At 43.5% G+C, this 17,830-nt stretch overlaps 1 protein-coding gene across 1 annotated transcript in view; it reads left to right on the top strand.

Annotated features, from left to right (window-relative positions):
• NIBAN1 (niban apoptosis regulator 1) overlaps positions 1–17,830 on the top strand; it is a 136,270-nt gene that overhangs the window by 101,334 nt on the left and 17,106 nt on the right. The window contains exons 6-7 of the mRNA XM_066361715.1: positions 11,476–11,591; positions 17,685–17,789. Coding sequence (XP_066217812.1) covers positions 11,476–11,591; positions 17,685–17,789 — 221 coding nt within the window. The remainder of the gene's footprint in view (positions 1–11,475; positions 11,592–17,684; positions 17,790–17,830) is intronic.

Genomic DNA, 17,830 nt, shown 5'->3' with positions numbered 1-17,830 from the left:
GCCTCCGATGCACATCACACTCACGTCATCCCCTGACCTTGCTCTGTTCTCGTGGTGAGCAGGGAATAGCAACAGTACTTTAAAGTACACTTGCGATGAGCCCAAAGGTGCTTCAAGGTATAAGAGTTTTCCTTCCATTTGTGGGAAGGAAACATGTGCAGGAGGCAGCAGAAACTATTCTGAATAAGCCACATTAAGCAGTGTCTTAGGAGAAAAAAAAAGAAGGACCTTTGAGTTGAATCACACTGGAAACTGCTTGGTGAACTGAGTGAGGAGCCAGGCTTGAGTTCCACCCGTCCTGAGGGACAGAGAGGCGGTCCACTCATGTCTGTGAATTCACTTTACAAACGCCGCAGTATGGACCCTGGAACAGGCCACGACTTGGCAGCTGCAGGTGCTCACGGGAGCTCTCTGAGGTGCCAGGAGGCTCACTGCTACAGTGTTTGACTCTGGAAAGGCAACTGTTGTTCACGAGAAGATTGGTTTTAAAAAAAAAGGCATTAGGTCAGCACGGATTTTGCTAACGATAGTATACTGCTCACAAAAATTAGGGGATATTTCAAAATGATTATGACGCGATAAAAAAAAGAAGCATTTGATTTTTTTTATTAAACAAGAACATCAGAAAAGTAAATGACAAGTCAAAGAAAGTTGTTTGATTATGAAAACGAGATGCAAAACCATCTTTTATTTCACTGGTGAAAATGCACTATACAGAAGGCTGAAAGTACTGGAGTATCTGCACATTCCCTGATCCCTTAATTTCTGTGAGCAGGTGTAACATTTCATAGAGTTTGAGCCACAAATACAACCCCTGCCATGACTCACTTTTTATTTCTTATGCATTCCCTTGCAGTCCTGGCTCATGAGGCGAATCCTTTACATTGCTTAATCGGGATTTATGTGTAATTTTATAATCCGGTTTCTGCACTTAAAATAATCTCCAAACGATGTTTCCACAATGTATCTAAGTCATCATATTTGTTATTTTAGTGGCTGGGTAATTAATACTTCGTTCAGTAATCTTGTTACGGTTTACTTGAACTTGTTTGTTTGTTTGTTTGTTTTGTTTTTTTGTATTTTTCTGAAGCTGGAAACGGGGAGAGACAGTCAGACAGACTCCCGCATGCGCCCGACCGGGATCCACCCGGCACGCCCACCAGGGGGCGATGCTCTGCCCCTCCGGGGCCTCGCTCTGTCACGACCAGAGCCACTCTAGCGCCTGGGGCAGAGGCCAAGGAGCCATCCCCAGCGCCCGGGCCATCTTTGCTCCAATGGAGCCTTGGCTGCAGGAGGGGAAGAGAGAGACAGAGAGGAAGAGGGGGGTGGAGAAGCAAATGGGCGCTTCTCCTATGTGCCCTGGCCGGGAATCGAACCCGGGTCCCCCGCACGCCAGGCCGACGCTCTACCGCTGAGCCAACCGGCCAGGGCTTAAACTTGTTTTAAACGCGATGCTCTTTGGACTTAACTGAAAAGAATTGTGAATGCTTAGAATTTTCACAATAAAATTGCGTATTTACTGTAAGTGTGAAACCACTGTCTGTAGGCCCTTTAGTAAGACAAGACATGCTGATGCAAAGTCACGGGCCTTCAACCACCCAAGTGTCTCTTGGCTTAAGGCAATTATGCAAAACTGGTACACATCACGGGCTCAGCTAACCCAGAAATGCCAAAGAACTCTGTTGGCAGTGCTGCATTTTTCTGTAATGGATCAGGAATGCAGACGCTGTTTTTATTGGTACATGACTGCTCAAGTTCTCAGTTTTAAAACAAAATGATCTGATGCTTAAGAACCCAAGGCCTAGGTTGAATCCTGCCCTCCCTAGGAACCTGAGGAGAAGGCCATGAAACTAACTGGTGTCGTCCGCCTATTCTGAGAGGTGTAATGTGTTCCCAGGTGTCTGCGGCTGCCATCCGCATCTCTTTGGAAGAGAATGGAGCACAGGTCGATTTAATATTTTAGGTCTTTGGGGAAAGTTTACAAATAAAGAAAACGAGATGTTTATAGCCTCTGAGGTAGTTGGAAGTTTTTAAGTAAGATGAGGTCCTTTGCAATATGGACTCCATAGGGGACCAGAAATTTATTTTATCCTATTATTTTTATTCTCATTTGATGACCCAGTAAAATGAGTTATGTATTTATATGACACTGGGCAATGACATAAACTTCTTTATTTTCAGCGGTCCCCCCCCCCATTTTCTACCTGGGAATGATTACTCTGACTTACTTGTCTTAAGAGATTGCTATAAGAATCAAATGAGACGTAAACTGTGAAATCTTCTGACAAGTGCAAGGTGGATGCTGTGCTTAATCACCGGTTATGAGGATGAGCAGGAAGTCCCCCGATAGTGTCATCAGACTGGGATGCTGTGTGGATGTGTCAGGCTAGGATATAATGATGCCACCTAACACCAGTAACTGGTTCTGTAAGGTAAACCTGGCCAGGTCATTCCATTGTCTGCCTTTACTTGGGGAAAACGGGCTCCCATGGACGTGGGTATGACCAGGCAAGATGTTCTAAGCTCACAAGACAAAGGTCACCCAAAGATCAGTCAGGAAAAATTTCCCTGATGTTTGTATGTGCTCCAGTGACAAATGATACCAGTTAGTCATGTTCCAGGAATAAGAGAAAGTGGCATCGAAAATAAAGGGCATGTCTGTGGCTGGGGAGTATCTTCTGTATTTATTTGAAAATTCAAGCTTGCTTCTAATTGTGTCCAGGTTATGCAGTGGATTTTTGCCTGCAAGGAGTCAGCCACACAACTGCCCACAATGTCAGTAAGAGACACATGACCCAGTTTCTGTGGTCTGAGCCGAAAGATCGCCTGAGTGTGTGCACTGCCACAGCTGCCTATACGATGACACAGTGCATGCTTTATAAAATTCTCATGTTAGAGAGGAAATGAAATCGTTTTCATTTGTTTGCTTAGGTTTTGGGGTGTCATTTATTTTTCCCCCTGAGGTCATCTGAGCACCAGCTCCACAAACAGTTACTAGGGGATTGGGATAGTTCTGCACTCACTGTCTTAGAACACAAATCTCACCTCTATAAAGCCATCTATATCTGTCTTGCACTGAGAGTTAATCATTGATTGTGTCCTTGTTCTCTTGGTCTGACTCTGCCCAAGGATCTGGGGCCTGATAGCACCATCCTCACTTTAGGAAGAGATGGGAGCATGGGCTATTTTTATTTTCTTAACGTTTTGAAAAAAAACTTTAGGTAAAGGAAACCACGAGAGAAGAGAAGGCTGTCACAGAGAAAATACAGGCCACATATCCATTGAGTACCCAGAAAGGAAAAATGAGACCCACCACGATTACATCTGAGGATTAATGGCCAGACAATAATGATTGCTTCTGAAATGAGGTGGGGGGTGGTTCTCCTTCACGGGCAGAGTTCTAGTTGATTGAGATCATGTCCTTATAAACCTGCCCGAAGCAGTGTCTCCTTCTCCACAAACCTTTTGATAAAGCTTCACCATGGCACTATTTTTATATGCCACTTTGAGTAAGTGCAAGGGTTCATACCTGTTAAGCAGGTGAGCAATCAATAGGGACATTTCTTAACCTGATAATGAGAAAATGAGGTCATAGGTCATTAAGACTCTAAGCATTCAAGAGCTATCATATCTTTTCTGTGTATAGATGTTTCCCCTCAAAATGTGGTCTGTAAATCACTTGCAACAGAATCACCTAAAGAGCTTGTTTAAAAGCAGATGTCTCGGTCCAGTCTTAGACCTGCTGAATCGGAATCTCTGAGGTAAGGTCAAGAATCACAGTTTCAACAAGCACCGTAGTCCTGAGGAAGCATTTCCTCTCCCAGGGGGGATTTTTGACATCCCATTAGCCCTAGAGATTTTCCTTTGGGAAATCAGTCACCTCAGCCCTTTAACTAGCACCTACCATTTAGGTCGTTTAACTCTTTGATTTTGTTTATTTTGATTTTCAACCAATCTACATTTTTTTAGTATGTCGGTCAAAATCATGCAAGACTTAAATGACTGCCTTGATAAAATCTAGATGCAAGATGTCTCCAGCAGCCTTCTAGTCTACCAACCTGGTATGTCTGTCTAAACGAAATGAGGTTAGCCCGTCCTCACCACTTCCTCTTCTCTGTTGACAGACAGTCTTTTAACGTTTATTGACAAGTCAAGAGATCATGAGATGCACTGCTCTCAGCTGGATGAAGTGTGCAGCATTTTTCTGTGTGGTTTAAAATTTCTACCAAAACAATATGTTCACCAGAACCTTCCATTTATTTGAGAAGCCTTTTATATTCTCTGCGTGAGTTCTTGTTCCTTTTTATTTTCATCTAGAGCAATACCATTATAACCCATCCTAGTGTCCCTGTATCTCCATGAGATAGATATATTTTTTTTTTCTTGGCTTATGTCTTTTCTCTTCCTGTTAAGTGTGTGTCCACTAACACAGATTTGATTTAGTCAGTAGATGAATATTTTAATCTAGTAATTTATAAAATACAATGCAGGGACTTCTGAGTAATCCTGGGGCTAGATCCTAGAAGGGTTATCATTTATCAGTGGTAATAAATATTTGCTTAGGTTGGTCATGAATAAATGAGAGTTTTAATAAAAAGCAGGACTTGTATTACCATTTCATTGAAATGGACACCATTCATTTTGAGTTCCAGTGAGGGGGTTTCGTTTTATTTATAATATAACATCATGTCACATTCTGTCTGGCCTTCAATCTGCTCACTCATTAAGGGAGTGCTTTGGACCAGCTGATTCCCCTGGTATACTTAAACTCATGAATCACAGGATTCTAATCTTTGCGAAGGAAAGGAAATTTAAAATAATTTAAAAATCAGTACATACACGCGCACACAGTCACGTGTACATGTGCATGCATGTAAAACTAATGAATCCAAATAAAGTGGTTAGAATACAACAATGTCAGTGTCTTGGTTATGCTGTTATGCTCTAGTTTTGCAAGATATTCCCATTAGGAGAAACTGGGTGAAAGAATTAGATATATCTATATTATTTCTTACAAAAAACGTGAATCTATAGTTTTATCAAAATAAAGACTTTTAAAACATTAAGCCTTAGGGTGTTATAAGAGGATTTTGGAAGCAAGTAGGCCTTACTTAACCCCCATATCTGCTTAAGCGAGTTATTTAACCTTTCTGAAACTCAGCTCCTTTGTCAGCCTTAAAGTTAGCCTATTGATTCGTACCTCATGGGATTGTTGGAAGGATTGTATGAGACAGTGCATAAACATCGCACATGGTTCGTGCACCACGCTGATACTCAATAAATGCTAGTTACCTTCCCCCCCATGCTTCTTGTCCTTTGGTTTAGGGAAGAAAGTAGGACAGCCTTGCTGCAGCTCACCTAGAAAAGACACATGACCTGAAGCTAAAGACAGTTCAGAAGTATACATTAGTGAGATGAGCCGCATAGCCGGGCAATGAGTAATGCTATTACATAACTTTCGCAAATCACCAGCCGGATCAGCTAACAGGGTTTGGCGTAGCTGACCGATAAAATAACAAGGCAGCTTCCAAACCCAGCCCGAGCCCGGGAGTCCTGACAAAGCAGCCCAAGTCAGAATCCAGGATGACTCCATGGGCCTTGGAGCTTTGGTGTTTCATTTGACTCAGTCATGTTGTAAATCTGTTTAAGTGGGAAAAACAAAAGTGGTTTCTCTCTGGCTGGATCCCTAAATAATTGTCCCCAAGGGACCCAAAATACTGTTCCTTCCCTCGAAAAATTCTTAATCATGTCTCCTGAATATGGGCTTTCCAGGCAGCTGCACAGATGAGAGATAGGAAGAGACTAAGGAGAAGAGACATGTCTTGGTCCTGAGGATGTGGTTATTGAATGAATGACCAAGATGCATCTCCCACATGTTTCTTAACATGTTCAGAGTCTCTCAGGGCTCTGTTCTCACCCTTGACCCGATGAATATTTCTATCAGTGAGATGGCTAGGAACACAGAAGGCAACCCTACTAAATTTTTAATGATACCGAGGTAAAAGTGAGTTTGGCGACAGAATTACCATTTTTAAATGATTTTGTCTGGTTCTGGGATACCGAGCTGATCACAGAAAGTTGTAATTTAATAGAGGTAATGTTAAAACTTGTACTTCAGCCTGACCAGGCGGTGGCACAGTGGATAGAGCATGGGACTGGGATGCGGAGGACCCAGGTTCAAGACCCCGAGGTCACCAGCTTGAGTGCGGGCTCATCTGGTTTGAGCAAAGCTCACCAGCTTGGACCCAAGGTCGCTGGCTTGAGCAAGGGGTTACTCAGTCTGCTGTAGCCCCACGGTCAGGGCACATATGAGAAAGCAATCAATGAACAACTAAGGCAGGGGTCAGGGAACTTTTTGGCTGAGAGAGCCATGAACGCCACATATTTTAAAATGTAATTCCGTGAGAGCCATACAATGACCCATGTACGTTATGCATTATCCAATAAAAATTTGGGGCCCTGGCTGGTTGGCTCAGTGGTAGAGCATCGGCCTGGCGTGCAGGAGTCCCAGGTTCAATTTCCGGCCAGGGCACACAGGAGAAGCGCCCATCTGCTCCTCCACCCCTCCCCTTCTCCTTCCTCTCTGTCTCTCTCTTCCTCTCCCACAGCCAAGGCTTCATTGGAGCAAAGTTTGCCCGGGCACTGAGGATGGCTCTGTGGCCTCTGCCTCAGGCGCTAGAATGGCTCTGATTGCGGCAGAGCAATGCCTCAAGATGGGCAGAGCAGCGCCCCGGGTGGGCATGCCAGGTGGATCCCGGTCGGGCGCACGCAGGAGTCTGTCTGACTGCCTCCCCATTTCCAGCTTTGGAAAAATACTAAAAATAAAATAAAAATAAATTTTAAAAAATTTGGCGTTGTCCTGGAGGACAGCTGTGATTGGCTCCAGCCACCCGCAACCATGAACATGAGCGGTAGGAAATGAATAGATTGTAATATATGAGAATGTTTTATATTTTTAACGTGATTTTTTTTTATTAAAGATTTGTCTGCGAGACAGATGCAGCCATCAAAAGAGCCACATCTGGCTCGCAAGCCATAGGTTCCCAACCCCTGAACTAAGGTGTTGCAAAGAAAAACTAATGATTGGTGCTTCTCATCTCTCTTCGTTCCTGTCTGTCTGTCCCTATCTATCCCTCTCTCTGACTCTCTCTCTGTCTCTGTAAAACTTGTACTTCAAAATCAAGAGCAAAGTACAGGTTAGGAAAGGCTTTGATTGACAAGGGAAAGACCTAGGATTTTCTTTGATCATAGAGAGGTATGAGTCAACAGTACAAGGTGGTGGGAAGAGAGAGAGGTTAGGGACCTGAAAAATGAAAAGAATCTTTCTACTTCACATAATTTGCACTAGTTAGACAATATTTAGTGTGTTGTATTCAGGTTAGAGGCCAAATTTAAGAACGATATCAATAAATTGGAATTGGTTTCTAAGGGAAGGGAGAGATAAGAAGGGTAAAATTTCCCCCCAAATCTCAAAACTATGTTCTTTTGGTTACAGAAAAATAGGATATTTAACTATCTTTTACAGTTACCATATGGAAGAGAAATAACTCTGTTTTGCTCTGAAAGACAGAAATAGGATTAATGAGAGTTCATGGAAACAGATTTTGGCTCAGTAAAAGGAAAAATTTTCAAATAATTAGAGTAGTTCAGTGATGAAAAGGACTGTTTCATTAAATTGTGATCTCTCTGTCACTGGAAATATTCACGCTAAGGCCAAATGAGTCTCTGTCTGGAATCCTGAAGGTTCCCAGCATTGAACGAGAGCTTGGGATAGGTGGCCTTTAAGATTACTCCTAACTCCCATAGTTTATGATTTAAGTAAGCATGAATGCCAAGGTCACTTATGACATGCCAGACATGCTTTTTCAACTCTTGGCTCTGATTCTCACCAGCTGTGTGACCTTCAGCAAAGAAATTAACCATTTCTTCCAGTTTCCTCATCCACAAAACGAGGGAGCTGGATTTAATGATATCTGAATTCTCCCCGCACATCTGTCTCCTGAAGCATCCTAGTAATTACAGCGTGTTGGGAAAGTAGAGTTTGAGCTGACACCTGCCATTTTCTTAAGTGAGCTTGCAGGGAGGAGGCTATTAAAGACCAAAACCCATTGTTGATTCTGGGGCCATCGAACTAAAGTCTCAATTGCTTGTTGGCAAGAGAATGGGTGATTGTGATCCTAGAATTTGTTCCCATGGGATCTGGGGCAGGAAGTTGATCAAGTAACTGATAATCTGGTTCTTCTCAAACACCTGTACTTTCTGGCCAAGTTCAGCAACACCTCTACAAACAACTTAGAAGAAATGAAGATCATATTACAATTGCAATAGAGTTCTATTTTTGCAAAGCACACTTTTGTTTTTTATTTCCTCAACGATCTGGCTATTGCTGTTGAACTTCATATATAATCATAAGAACCAGTGTCCATAAAGCAACTTACCATGTGGCAGATACTGTTCTTCAAGTTTTATATGGATTAATTTAATTAGCTTATAAACTGAAAAATCTAATAATCAGTAGATCAGATCCTTTTTCTTCTATAAAAAAATGGTAGTTAAAACTCATTAAAGTCTCTCTTAATAGTAAAGAGACCAAAATTCAGATCTATATCCTCATTCTTTTAGACTTCACTGCTGCTGTTCAATTACTATAATTTTCTCTGTGGTCCATTTGAGTAGTAATACTTTCCTTCTCTGCCTATATGAAGGTGCCTATCCTCCACCACTACTACTTTCTAGCTCTTCTATTTCTTCTTCATCTGCTCTCTGACTCACACATCATTGTCTCAAATCCCATTCCTTCAGTTATTGTCTTTTTCCCAAAGATCTCTGAAAATACAACCACCAGTGGGAATGTCATCATTTGCTTTGATATAGGTATAAAATGTATGGACAGGATTTCAAATACCTCCTCCAGTGACTGAGATCAGCCAGGGTAGAAATAAGTAAGTGTATGCTTCTTGTAAGGACGGGAGGATTTACAACTCCATTCCCAGCCTCGCGGGTCTGGCAAGACTCACCCCATCCAAGTACCGCATTTCATTCCGTCTCTTTGTTTCCTGAGGTTGGAAATGAATACAGCTGTTAAAAACAAGAGCACATGAGTCGATCTGGAATCTCAATGTGGTGATTATAGTTTCCGTCTCCGTTGGTGAAGTCCCTGCCAGCGTCCTGAGCCCCGTACTGAAACCCCTTTGCTGTCAATTTTATACCAAGATCTTAATTTTTGTTTCCCAATCCTCTAAGATTAAACACTAAAGCAATTGCCAAACCAGAAAAAATAACAAGGAAGAAAAGACTTCAATTTAAAAACTTGATGCTTGGGACAAGCCTTTTTTTTTTTTTTCTTTCTCTGATTTAGATTTTGGCCAGATCCCAATGTTGATATTAGAAATGTCAGTTACCACTCCACATTGTTGAAGATGGCGCTCTGGATTCTTGGTACCTTCACTACAAAGAATTTTGCTTGGATTCTACTAGATGCTGTGCCTTGAATTTTATTTTCTCTTTCTCATTAGAGAAAGAGAAGATTAAGTCCTGAGGCTTAGGACTTAATAAGCCAATCTTAAAAGAGTCATCTACAATTATTCATTGATTGTCACCTTTCTGAGTAAATGGGTCCTCTTTTAGTTCTGCTCAGTCCCACCCACCAGCCATTCAATCCTTGACTGTAAAGCTCTGAAGGGCCACTCGTGAATCAGCCGACCAAGTGAGAATGCCCTGTGAATGCAGACCACAGGTGAGGACGTTGTGTTCTGCAGGGGAAGAAGCAGGAGGCAAGAGATTCAGGCCCTTTGAAGCCCTTCACTCGGCCCCTTTTATCTCCCCTTTCTACAGTTTGATGTCCTTTTGTTAGATCATATTATTTCTGTAATTCATTTCCCTGCTAAGATATCTATAATTCTGCTATCACTGTATCCTTCAAGAGCTGGCTATACGTGTTGAAAATTGTCTTGGTCAGTTTGGACTGCTGTAACAAAAATGCCATAGTCTTGGAAGTCCAAAATTGAGGCACTGGCAGATCCAGTGTTTGGAGGGAGAAAGAGAGAATGATAGAGAGAGAGTGTGTGTAAGAGAGTGCTCATGCTCTTGCTTATAAGAGAGCACTAACCCCGGGCTCTACCTTCATAATGTAATTATCTCCCAGAAGCTCCATCTCTAAACATCATCACATTGAGGATTAAGGTTTCCACATATGAATTCGGGGGATACAAACACTCACTCTATAATAGAAATGAAGACATTTGCCTGCACGGTATGATTTGTGGAAATCTGGGAAGGCCATTCAACTTCACTTAATATCCTACCATTGGATAGTCTTTGTGCTAGGATATCACCTCTCAGATATGACACCTTTTATTTTTTTTTAATTTTTTTTGTATTTTTCTGAAGTGAGAAGCAAGGAGGCAGAGAGATAGATTCCCACATGTGCTCAACCAAGATCCACCGGCATGCCCACGAGGGGGTGATGCTCTGGCCATCTGGGACGCTGTTCTGCTGCAACTGGAGTCATTCTAGCACCTGAGGCGAAGGCCATGGAGCCATCCTCAGCACCCGGGCCAACTTTGCTCCATTGGAGCCTTGGCTGCTGGAGGGGAAGAGAGAGACAGAGAGGAAGGAGAAGGGGAAGAGTGGAGAAGCAGATGTGTGCTTCTCCTGTGTGCCCTGGCCGGGAATCAAACCCAGGACTTCCACACACTGGCCGACCCTCTACCGCTGAGCTAGCCAGCCAGAGCCACCTTTTAAAATCCAATATACTTAAAAAGGCAAACTCATAAACCTAGCATGTGAGGTAGTATAGTGTAGTGGTTAGAAGTAGGCTCTATATAACCTTAGGCAATTAATTAATCTCTGTGCTTTGGGTCTTCTTGTCTGTAAAATGAGGATGATAACAATACTATCTCAGACGTTTTTGTGAGGTTTCAATGAAATACTTAACGAGCTTAGAAGAACAACATTTTGCTATATGCGTTAGCAATGATCATCCTTCATTTGCATAAATCAGCATATGATATCGATATTCTTCTGACAGAAAGCTGATATCAGGTCATAAAGAAGTTGGAGTTTTGTTCAGGAGGCTGGAAAGGGGTGGAGACCACAGAGATGCGAGGCACTGTTAAGGAATGGACTGCCTATGTGAGGTGTTAATGGGAGCTAGTGTGCAGCCACCAGTGTCTGAGTGCCCAAGACAGGGACACAATTACAAGGGAAAGAAAGAGGGCTGGATCCGCTTCTCATCCTCACTAGTACGCCCAATAATGGACAGAATTAGCTAGTAGGTGAGCAAGTAACGTGATGTACACCTGCCCATGAATTTTGAATTCAGCACTTGCTTAATTTTTTGAGTCTCCTAATTCTGCTCCTTATAATACTCAGGTAATGCTGGGTTGCTGAACCATCGTACTGGAAGAACCATGGACAAATGGAAAATAAAGTTGTTGTTGTTTTTCACTAAATACCCTTGCCTCTTTCTTTTAGATTACATGAAGCAGACGACGTTCGAGGCCCAGGCCTTCTTAGAAGCTGTGCAGTTCTTCCGGCAGGAGAAAGGTCACTATGGCTCATGGGAAATGATCACCGGCGACGAAATCCAGGTAACACGAAGTTTGGATCTTCTTCTCTGTCTGGGAGGGAGAAGGTCAGGGTCAGAACCAGCACTCAAACAACAAAAAAGTTACAAGAATGGAAGATGCGGAACCAAAGACCATTATCTCTCATTGTCTAGAAGCATTTGGTCCGCAAGGCCACGATAGGGAACCCACTCCAACGACCACCAGACCAGGTAGGAACTAGGGCGGCCAAAACCAAAACAAAACAAAAGACAAATAACCAAAAATCACTGTGAGGGCAGTGAGAAAGAAGAGCTGCTTCTCCTTTTTCCATAGAAATGATTATTCTTTCAGATGACCTTCTGCTTTCCGAGTAGAAGCAGATGTGAACGGCGTGGTGGAGTGCCAAGTGTGGGGTGGGGACTTAGGGTAGCAGACTTGGGTGAGATTTTGCCAAGTTATTTAACCTCTTTCCATCCCAGGTGACTCCTCTGGAAGAAAGCTAATGTTCGCCTTGCGAGGTCGTGAGAATTCAGTGAGATAATGGGGAAGAGAATTTGGCACACACTTGTCTGTCCCTTTTGAATGATTTCTAAATGAAGTAATTAAGGGAGACACATTTTAAAAGCATGAGACCGTTTTCTATATATTTCTTTTACTTTTTTAGTTTTCCATTCTCTGTGGTCCAGTAGAACTCTCCAGGATCTTAATTAAATGCCAGTCCTGAGCTAAGCACCATGACTTTGTCCCTGGGACATTGTTACAAATCTCCAATGAAACTGTGTTTCAGGATGTGAGCCCATCCGCCATGAGGACGCCAATCACAGGGCTGACTGAGCCAGGAAGAGGAGGCTGGGTGTGGGCACTATTTAATTAGAGGCACACAGAGTCTAATTAATGGGGTGCTTTAATTTCCCCTCATCTCCCAGAGTGCCTCTTTTAGGGGCCAGTAAAATTTGTTATTAGGGAGCAATATTTGAAAGATGCCAGATGGTGCCTGGCCTTTATGGTCATTAAGCATCTAAAGCTGAAAACCCTTTCAAATAATGATAAGGCTGTTCTTTATTGTTTTACCACGTGACTCAGAATCTTTTTCTTTTCCTTCTTCTCCTCCTCCTCCTCCTCCTTCTCCTCCTCCTCCTCCTTCTTGTTTTCTTTTTAAAATTTTTTGGTGGATTCTAAACTCCTTTATTTCCCACCCTGAGACTTATTCAAGGACTTTAACCAAATCTTGGTTCTGATATTTGGAGGAAGCACATCCATTTATAAATCTGAGAGGATTAAGGACTACCCAGACTTATGCGAAGAAGAAAACAAAAGCCTAAGGGGAAGCTGAAGAACTTGACCCTGATTGGTCTGTCACACACACAAAAAAACAGACTTAATAGACACACCAGGATTAAACTGCCCTGTGCAATACTTTTAATGTTCATATCCGAATTTGCTCCATTGGTCATACCAATGTCACGAAGTGAGTAGAGCAGTTATTATTATATTCATTATGTAAATGAGAAAATTGAGGGAGGCATGTAACAGTTAAGTGACTTGCCCAGTTTTATTCATTCAACAGCTGTTTGCCATGGCTGGGTAGCTCATGCTGTTCGGAGTGTCTTCCAGACACACCAAGGTTGTGGGTTCAATCCCCAGTCAGGACACACACAGGAATCCACCCACAAATGCATACATACGTGGAGCAATAAATTGATGTTTCTCTCTCTCTCCCCCTTCCTCTCTGTCTGAAATCAATAAATAAAAATTAGAACAGAAACCAAAAAGCAACTGTTTACTGAGCTGCCCTAAGCCAGGCACTCTGCTAGGTGCTAGTGATCCAGAGATTGGCAAGGCAGCCTGGCCCCTGCCTTGTGGAGCTGACAGCGTCTGACTCCCAGTCCAGTGAAAGAGCCGCACCAGTGTGGGAATCTACCCTTACGTGATGACTTAGCGCCTTGCTTCCTCTCTTTCTCTCATTTGAAATCTCCTGTCAGCTCACACTCCTTCACCATGCCATTGAGAGCAGGTGCTTCATACGGCCCTTCTGGGGGTTGAGCATCGTGTTTGTTGTGGTTTGTTCCCCTTCTGTTGCCTTTCTGCTTTTTGCTTTGGGCTAATATGTGTGGAGTGCTCTGAGGTGCAGAGAACTAAATGACTCATCCCTTGCTGTCTCAGTGAGGCAAGACCTACCTAGAAACAGGCGGAGAACAAGGCAGCATTAGAAGCATGTGTGGGTACACACGTGGTTCTGTACATATATAGGAATCTTAAAGCATTAGCACAAAGCAGTCATAGGAAGGTGCTAATTCGACAGTCTAGAAATATCTTAAGTGGGAAAACAAAACAAAGCAAAACAAAAACCCAGAGCTGAGATCACTCAAAGCTGGAGATGTCAATTGACCCAAGAAGCTCTGCTCCCTCAAGAATCTGAGTATCTTTGGGGAAATCCTAGACTTACAGAATGTGCGTGCTTGGAGGGGCATTTTGGGGTCGTGTGTTCACACCCTCCAGGTGAGAGAAAGAACTTTCAGGAAAATTAGTTGGCTGAAGCCACAAAGCCAGTCTGTGACAGAAATGCATTTGGAGCCATGTTGGGCTATCCTTGGAGAAGCTGGTGAAAGGAAATGGCTTCCAGAACTTTCCTGTCAGGGTCCTGGGGAGGGTAACCTTCGCTGTAACCTCTTATACAGAGAGCTGAAACAATGTCTGTCCTCAGACTCACAGAAAAAAGGTCAGGGCCCCAAAGTAGCTGCCGAGTAGTTAAAGAATGTGACCGCATTCCTGGGTTTGAGAATATGACATCTTTTGTTTAAAGCACTGGGTTTATTTGTATTGTTTCTGCTAAGAACTTAATCATAAAATTGCCCTAACCCCCTCTACCCTAGGGGTCTGTATTCAGATTTTCATCATTGTTACATTATTATCTTCACAGTCATGACTCACACAGCCAGTACCGCTGGCCTTCACGGCCGTGGTTATTTTAGGCAAGCGTCCAGGCAAAGCAAATATCTTAGACTAACTTCCCTGACAGACTATTAATGCAGAATATTAATACAGATGAAAATACAATAGTCCCCCTTTATCTGAGATTTTACTTTCCATAGTTGCAGTTACCCGTGGTCAACCACGGTCTGGAAAAACTGAATGGAAAATTCCAGAAATAAACAATTCATAGGTTTTAAATTGAGCACCACTCAGAGTAGTGTGATGAAATCTCTCACAGTCCTGCTTCATTCTGCCTGGTTTGTGAATCATCTTTTTGTCCACTGTGTCCACTCTGCCTGTGCTACCAGCCCATTAGTCACCTAGTAGCCCCCATGGTCATCAAATCAGTTATCAAAGAGAGAGAGAGATCACGTTCACATAAATTTTCATTACAGTATATTATTAACATTGTTCAGTTTTATTATTAGCTATTGTTAATTTCTTGCTCTGCCTAGTTTATAAATTACGCTTTGTCACCGGTGTGTATATATTGGGAAAAGCCTAGCATATCTAGGGTTTGGTACTATCTGCAGTTTCAGGCGTCCATTTGAGGGTCCTGGAATGTCTCCCTCGCAGATAAGGAGAGACGACTGTATTTGTGCAACAGTAAATATATTTCTTCCTTGTCAATATAAGTGTATCAAAATGAGGTCAAGATGGAAAGCATTTTGTAAAATGTAAACATGTAGTTATTTGGTGTATTTATCATTTGCCTTTTTTTTTTTTTTTTGTATTTTCCTGAAGTGAGGAGTGGGGTGGGGCTGGGGGTGGGATGCAAAGAGACAGACTCCCACATGCACCCAATGGGGATCCACCCAGCATGCCCACCAGGGGGCGATGCTCTGCCCATCTGGGGCGTTGCTCCTTTGCAACCTGAGCCATTCTAGTGTCTGAGGTGAAGGACATGGAGCCATCCTCAGTGTTCGGGCCAACTTTGCTCCAATGAAGCCTTGTCTGTGGAAGGGGAAGAGAGAGACAGAGAGAAAGGAGAGGGGGAAGGGTGGAGAAGCAGATGGGCACTTCTCCTGTGTGCCCTGACCGAGAATCGAACACGGGACTTCCACAGGCTGGGCTGATGCTCTGCCACTGAGCCAGCTGGCCAAGGCCCCTTATTTGCCTTTAAATCACCCAGATGGGCCAACAAGATAAAGTGACTTCAGTACATACGAGAAAACTATTCCTTTTTTTTAGGCCTCATCCAGAGGTTTTGGGGTCAGAGGGGTAGGATGCTGTGTTAGGTTGTGACACAGCTGGGCTTCGCATCCTGAGGCTCCGCCCTGCCCTGTGGCTCTGCCCTCAGCCCCTGGCCCTTGCAGCCCTCTCCCACCTGCTCCTTTTTAAATTTTTTTTCAAGATATATTTTATTTTCAGTTGCTTAAGTTATGAAATAGAACTACATTTCTTGGACCATTACACGGGAAGGGCACCCACCCGAACAGAACACTCTTTTTCTCTGGCCTTTTGTGACATTTTCATCTTTTTAAATCCCTTTCACGCTTCAGCTCAGATGCAAACCAGTCTCTGCAAAAGGACGGATTAGGGCAATTAATATTATTAGCGTAATTATCTTGAATTGACCGCTTTTCAACAGAGGTCATATTTCCCACAGATTTGAAGCACTGGCTTCAGTCCCCTTAGCTCTTAGCTCACTCTCTCTGCACTGCACTTTCACCGCTCTTGTTCAGACGTGTTCCCAACAAGAGCTGGCTCCATCGAGCAGGTGGGGGTCCATGGATCTTAATTACCTACTCCAATCTAATCGTTGGACCTGCTGATTTTCATGGAGTTTGCACACGTCAAGTTTTTAAGTTCTTAAAAATGCTGGTTCACCTTTTGACCGCCTCAAGAGAATGGTTAAGAAAGGCCAAAACATCCCACCAATGAATTACCGGCACCAGTGGAAGTCCTATACTCTCTCACACCATGGAGTTCCGCACCGCAGAGACTGGGCCCCTCACGAGCTACCTTCTCTCCCAGGAACCAAAGGCACACAGGGGACCGGATGGCTTGCCCACCTCCCCTGAGAGTGTTCCTATTCAGTTCAGCTCAGCGTTACATGCTGCCATAACAGATCCCTGGTGGAAGGCATATCTAGTGAGCTCATGCATGTTTCCACTAGCATGAGGCTGACCTGTGACCACAGAGAAAAATCTTTCCTCATTCGCAAAGTTTAATTTGAATTTCCACCAGGTCGATTATTTTGGACAAATATTATTTCACATTCATGGAGCAGATGTCAAATGATTCTGCTCTGAGCCCGCCTCCATCCCCAGGTGACTCTTGTTCTTTTGCAAATCTCGGTCTGCAGCCTGAAAGTTGAGCTGCGAGACCCAAGCCCCGAAAGAAAGCCCCCCTAGAAAGTGAATTTGAGCAAAAACGCTGCTCCAATGGAGGGGGGAGCTGCAAGGGGGGGGAGAGGGTTAGAAGGAGGGGCCAGTGTGACTTGGCTTATTTTGTGGGGACATGTGGAATGCTGCTCAGATGCAGAAAAAACATTTTTGCCGAACCAGGCGAAATTTTAGGAGAGACTAGGGAACAATTTTTAAAAATCGCCCTGAAAATGTTAGACCTCCCTGCTTATATGCTGCTCATTCTACAGATGTCTAGTTGTTCCAAAGTCTTTGTTACTCCCTTCTTTTTCTAAACTTTAAAGAGAATGGAGGTGGGATCTAGGGGACAGTCAAGTCAAAGAGCAGGAAGGCACTTAGATCCCAAGGGAGTCTGAGGAGGGACGATAGTCTCGGGATGCAGACTCAATCCACCACAACTAAGCCTGATCTTTTCACAGTTTTGCTGAGGATGCCCTTGTCCAGAATTAAAGTTTAACCCTTTTTTCCTAAATGCATTAGCTTCTTCTAGTTTGGATATGAGAAGACTGAATTTGAGGAATGTGCCCTTTCTGATGGGAAAACATTAGCAGACGTCATCGTTCCTTGGGGATGTTTAAGAACGTTTACCTTCTAAGGTTGTCCTCGTTGAGGTTTTGGTGGCCCCTGACCCAGAGGGAAACTATTCACTTAGCAGGTCTCATGTAGCTCAGGACAACTCATGGAGCCAGTGGTAAGGGGAAGGCCAGTCCTGGCGTCTTCCATTGACATGCTGCTCAGATTTCGCCACCACCAGCTAAGGGACTCGGGGCTGTCTTCCTCCCCTGCTCCGCAGATCCTGAGCCACCTGGTGATGGAGGAGCTGCTGCCCACCCTTCAGACCGACCTCCTGCCTAAGATGAAGGGCAAGAAGAACGACCGGAAGAGGGCCTGGCTTGGTGTAAGTGGTGACTTTGCTCTGAGCTGCTCAAAATAAACGTT

This window comes from Saccopteryx leptura, chromosome 2 (assembly GCF_036850995.1).
Source record: "Saccopteryx leptura isolate mSacLep1 chromosome 2, mSacLep1_pri_phased_curated, whole genome shotgun sequence".
NCBI lineage: Eukaryota > Metazoa > Chordata > Mammalia > Chiroptera > Emballonuridae > Saccopteryx > Saccopteryx leptura.
The sequence above is the reverse complement of the archived record's forward strand: the minus strand, read 5'-3'. Positions and strand labels throughout refer to the sequence as shown.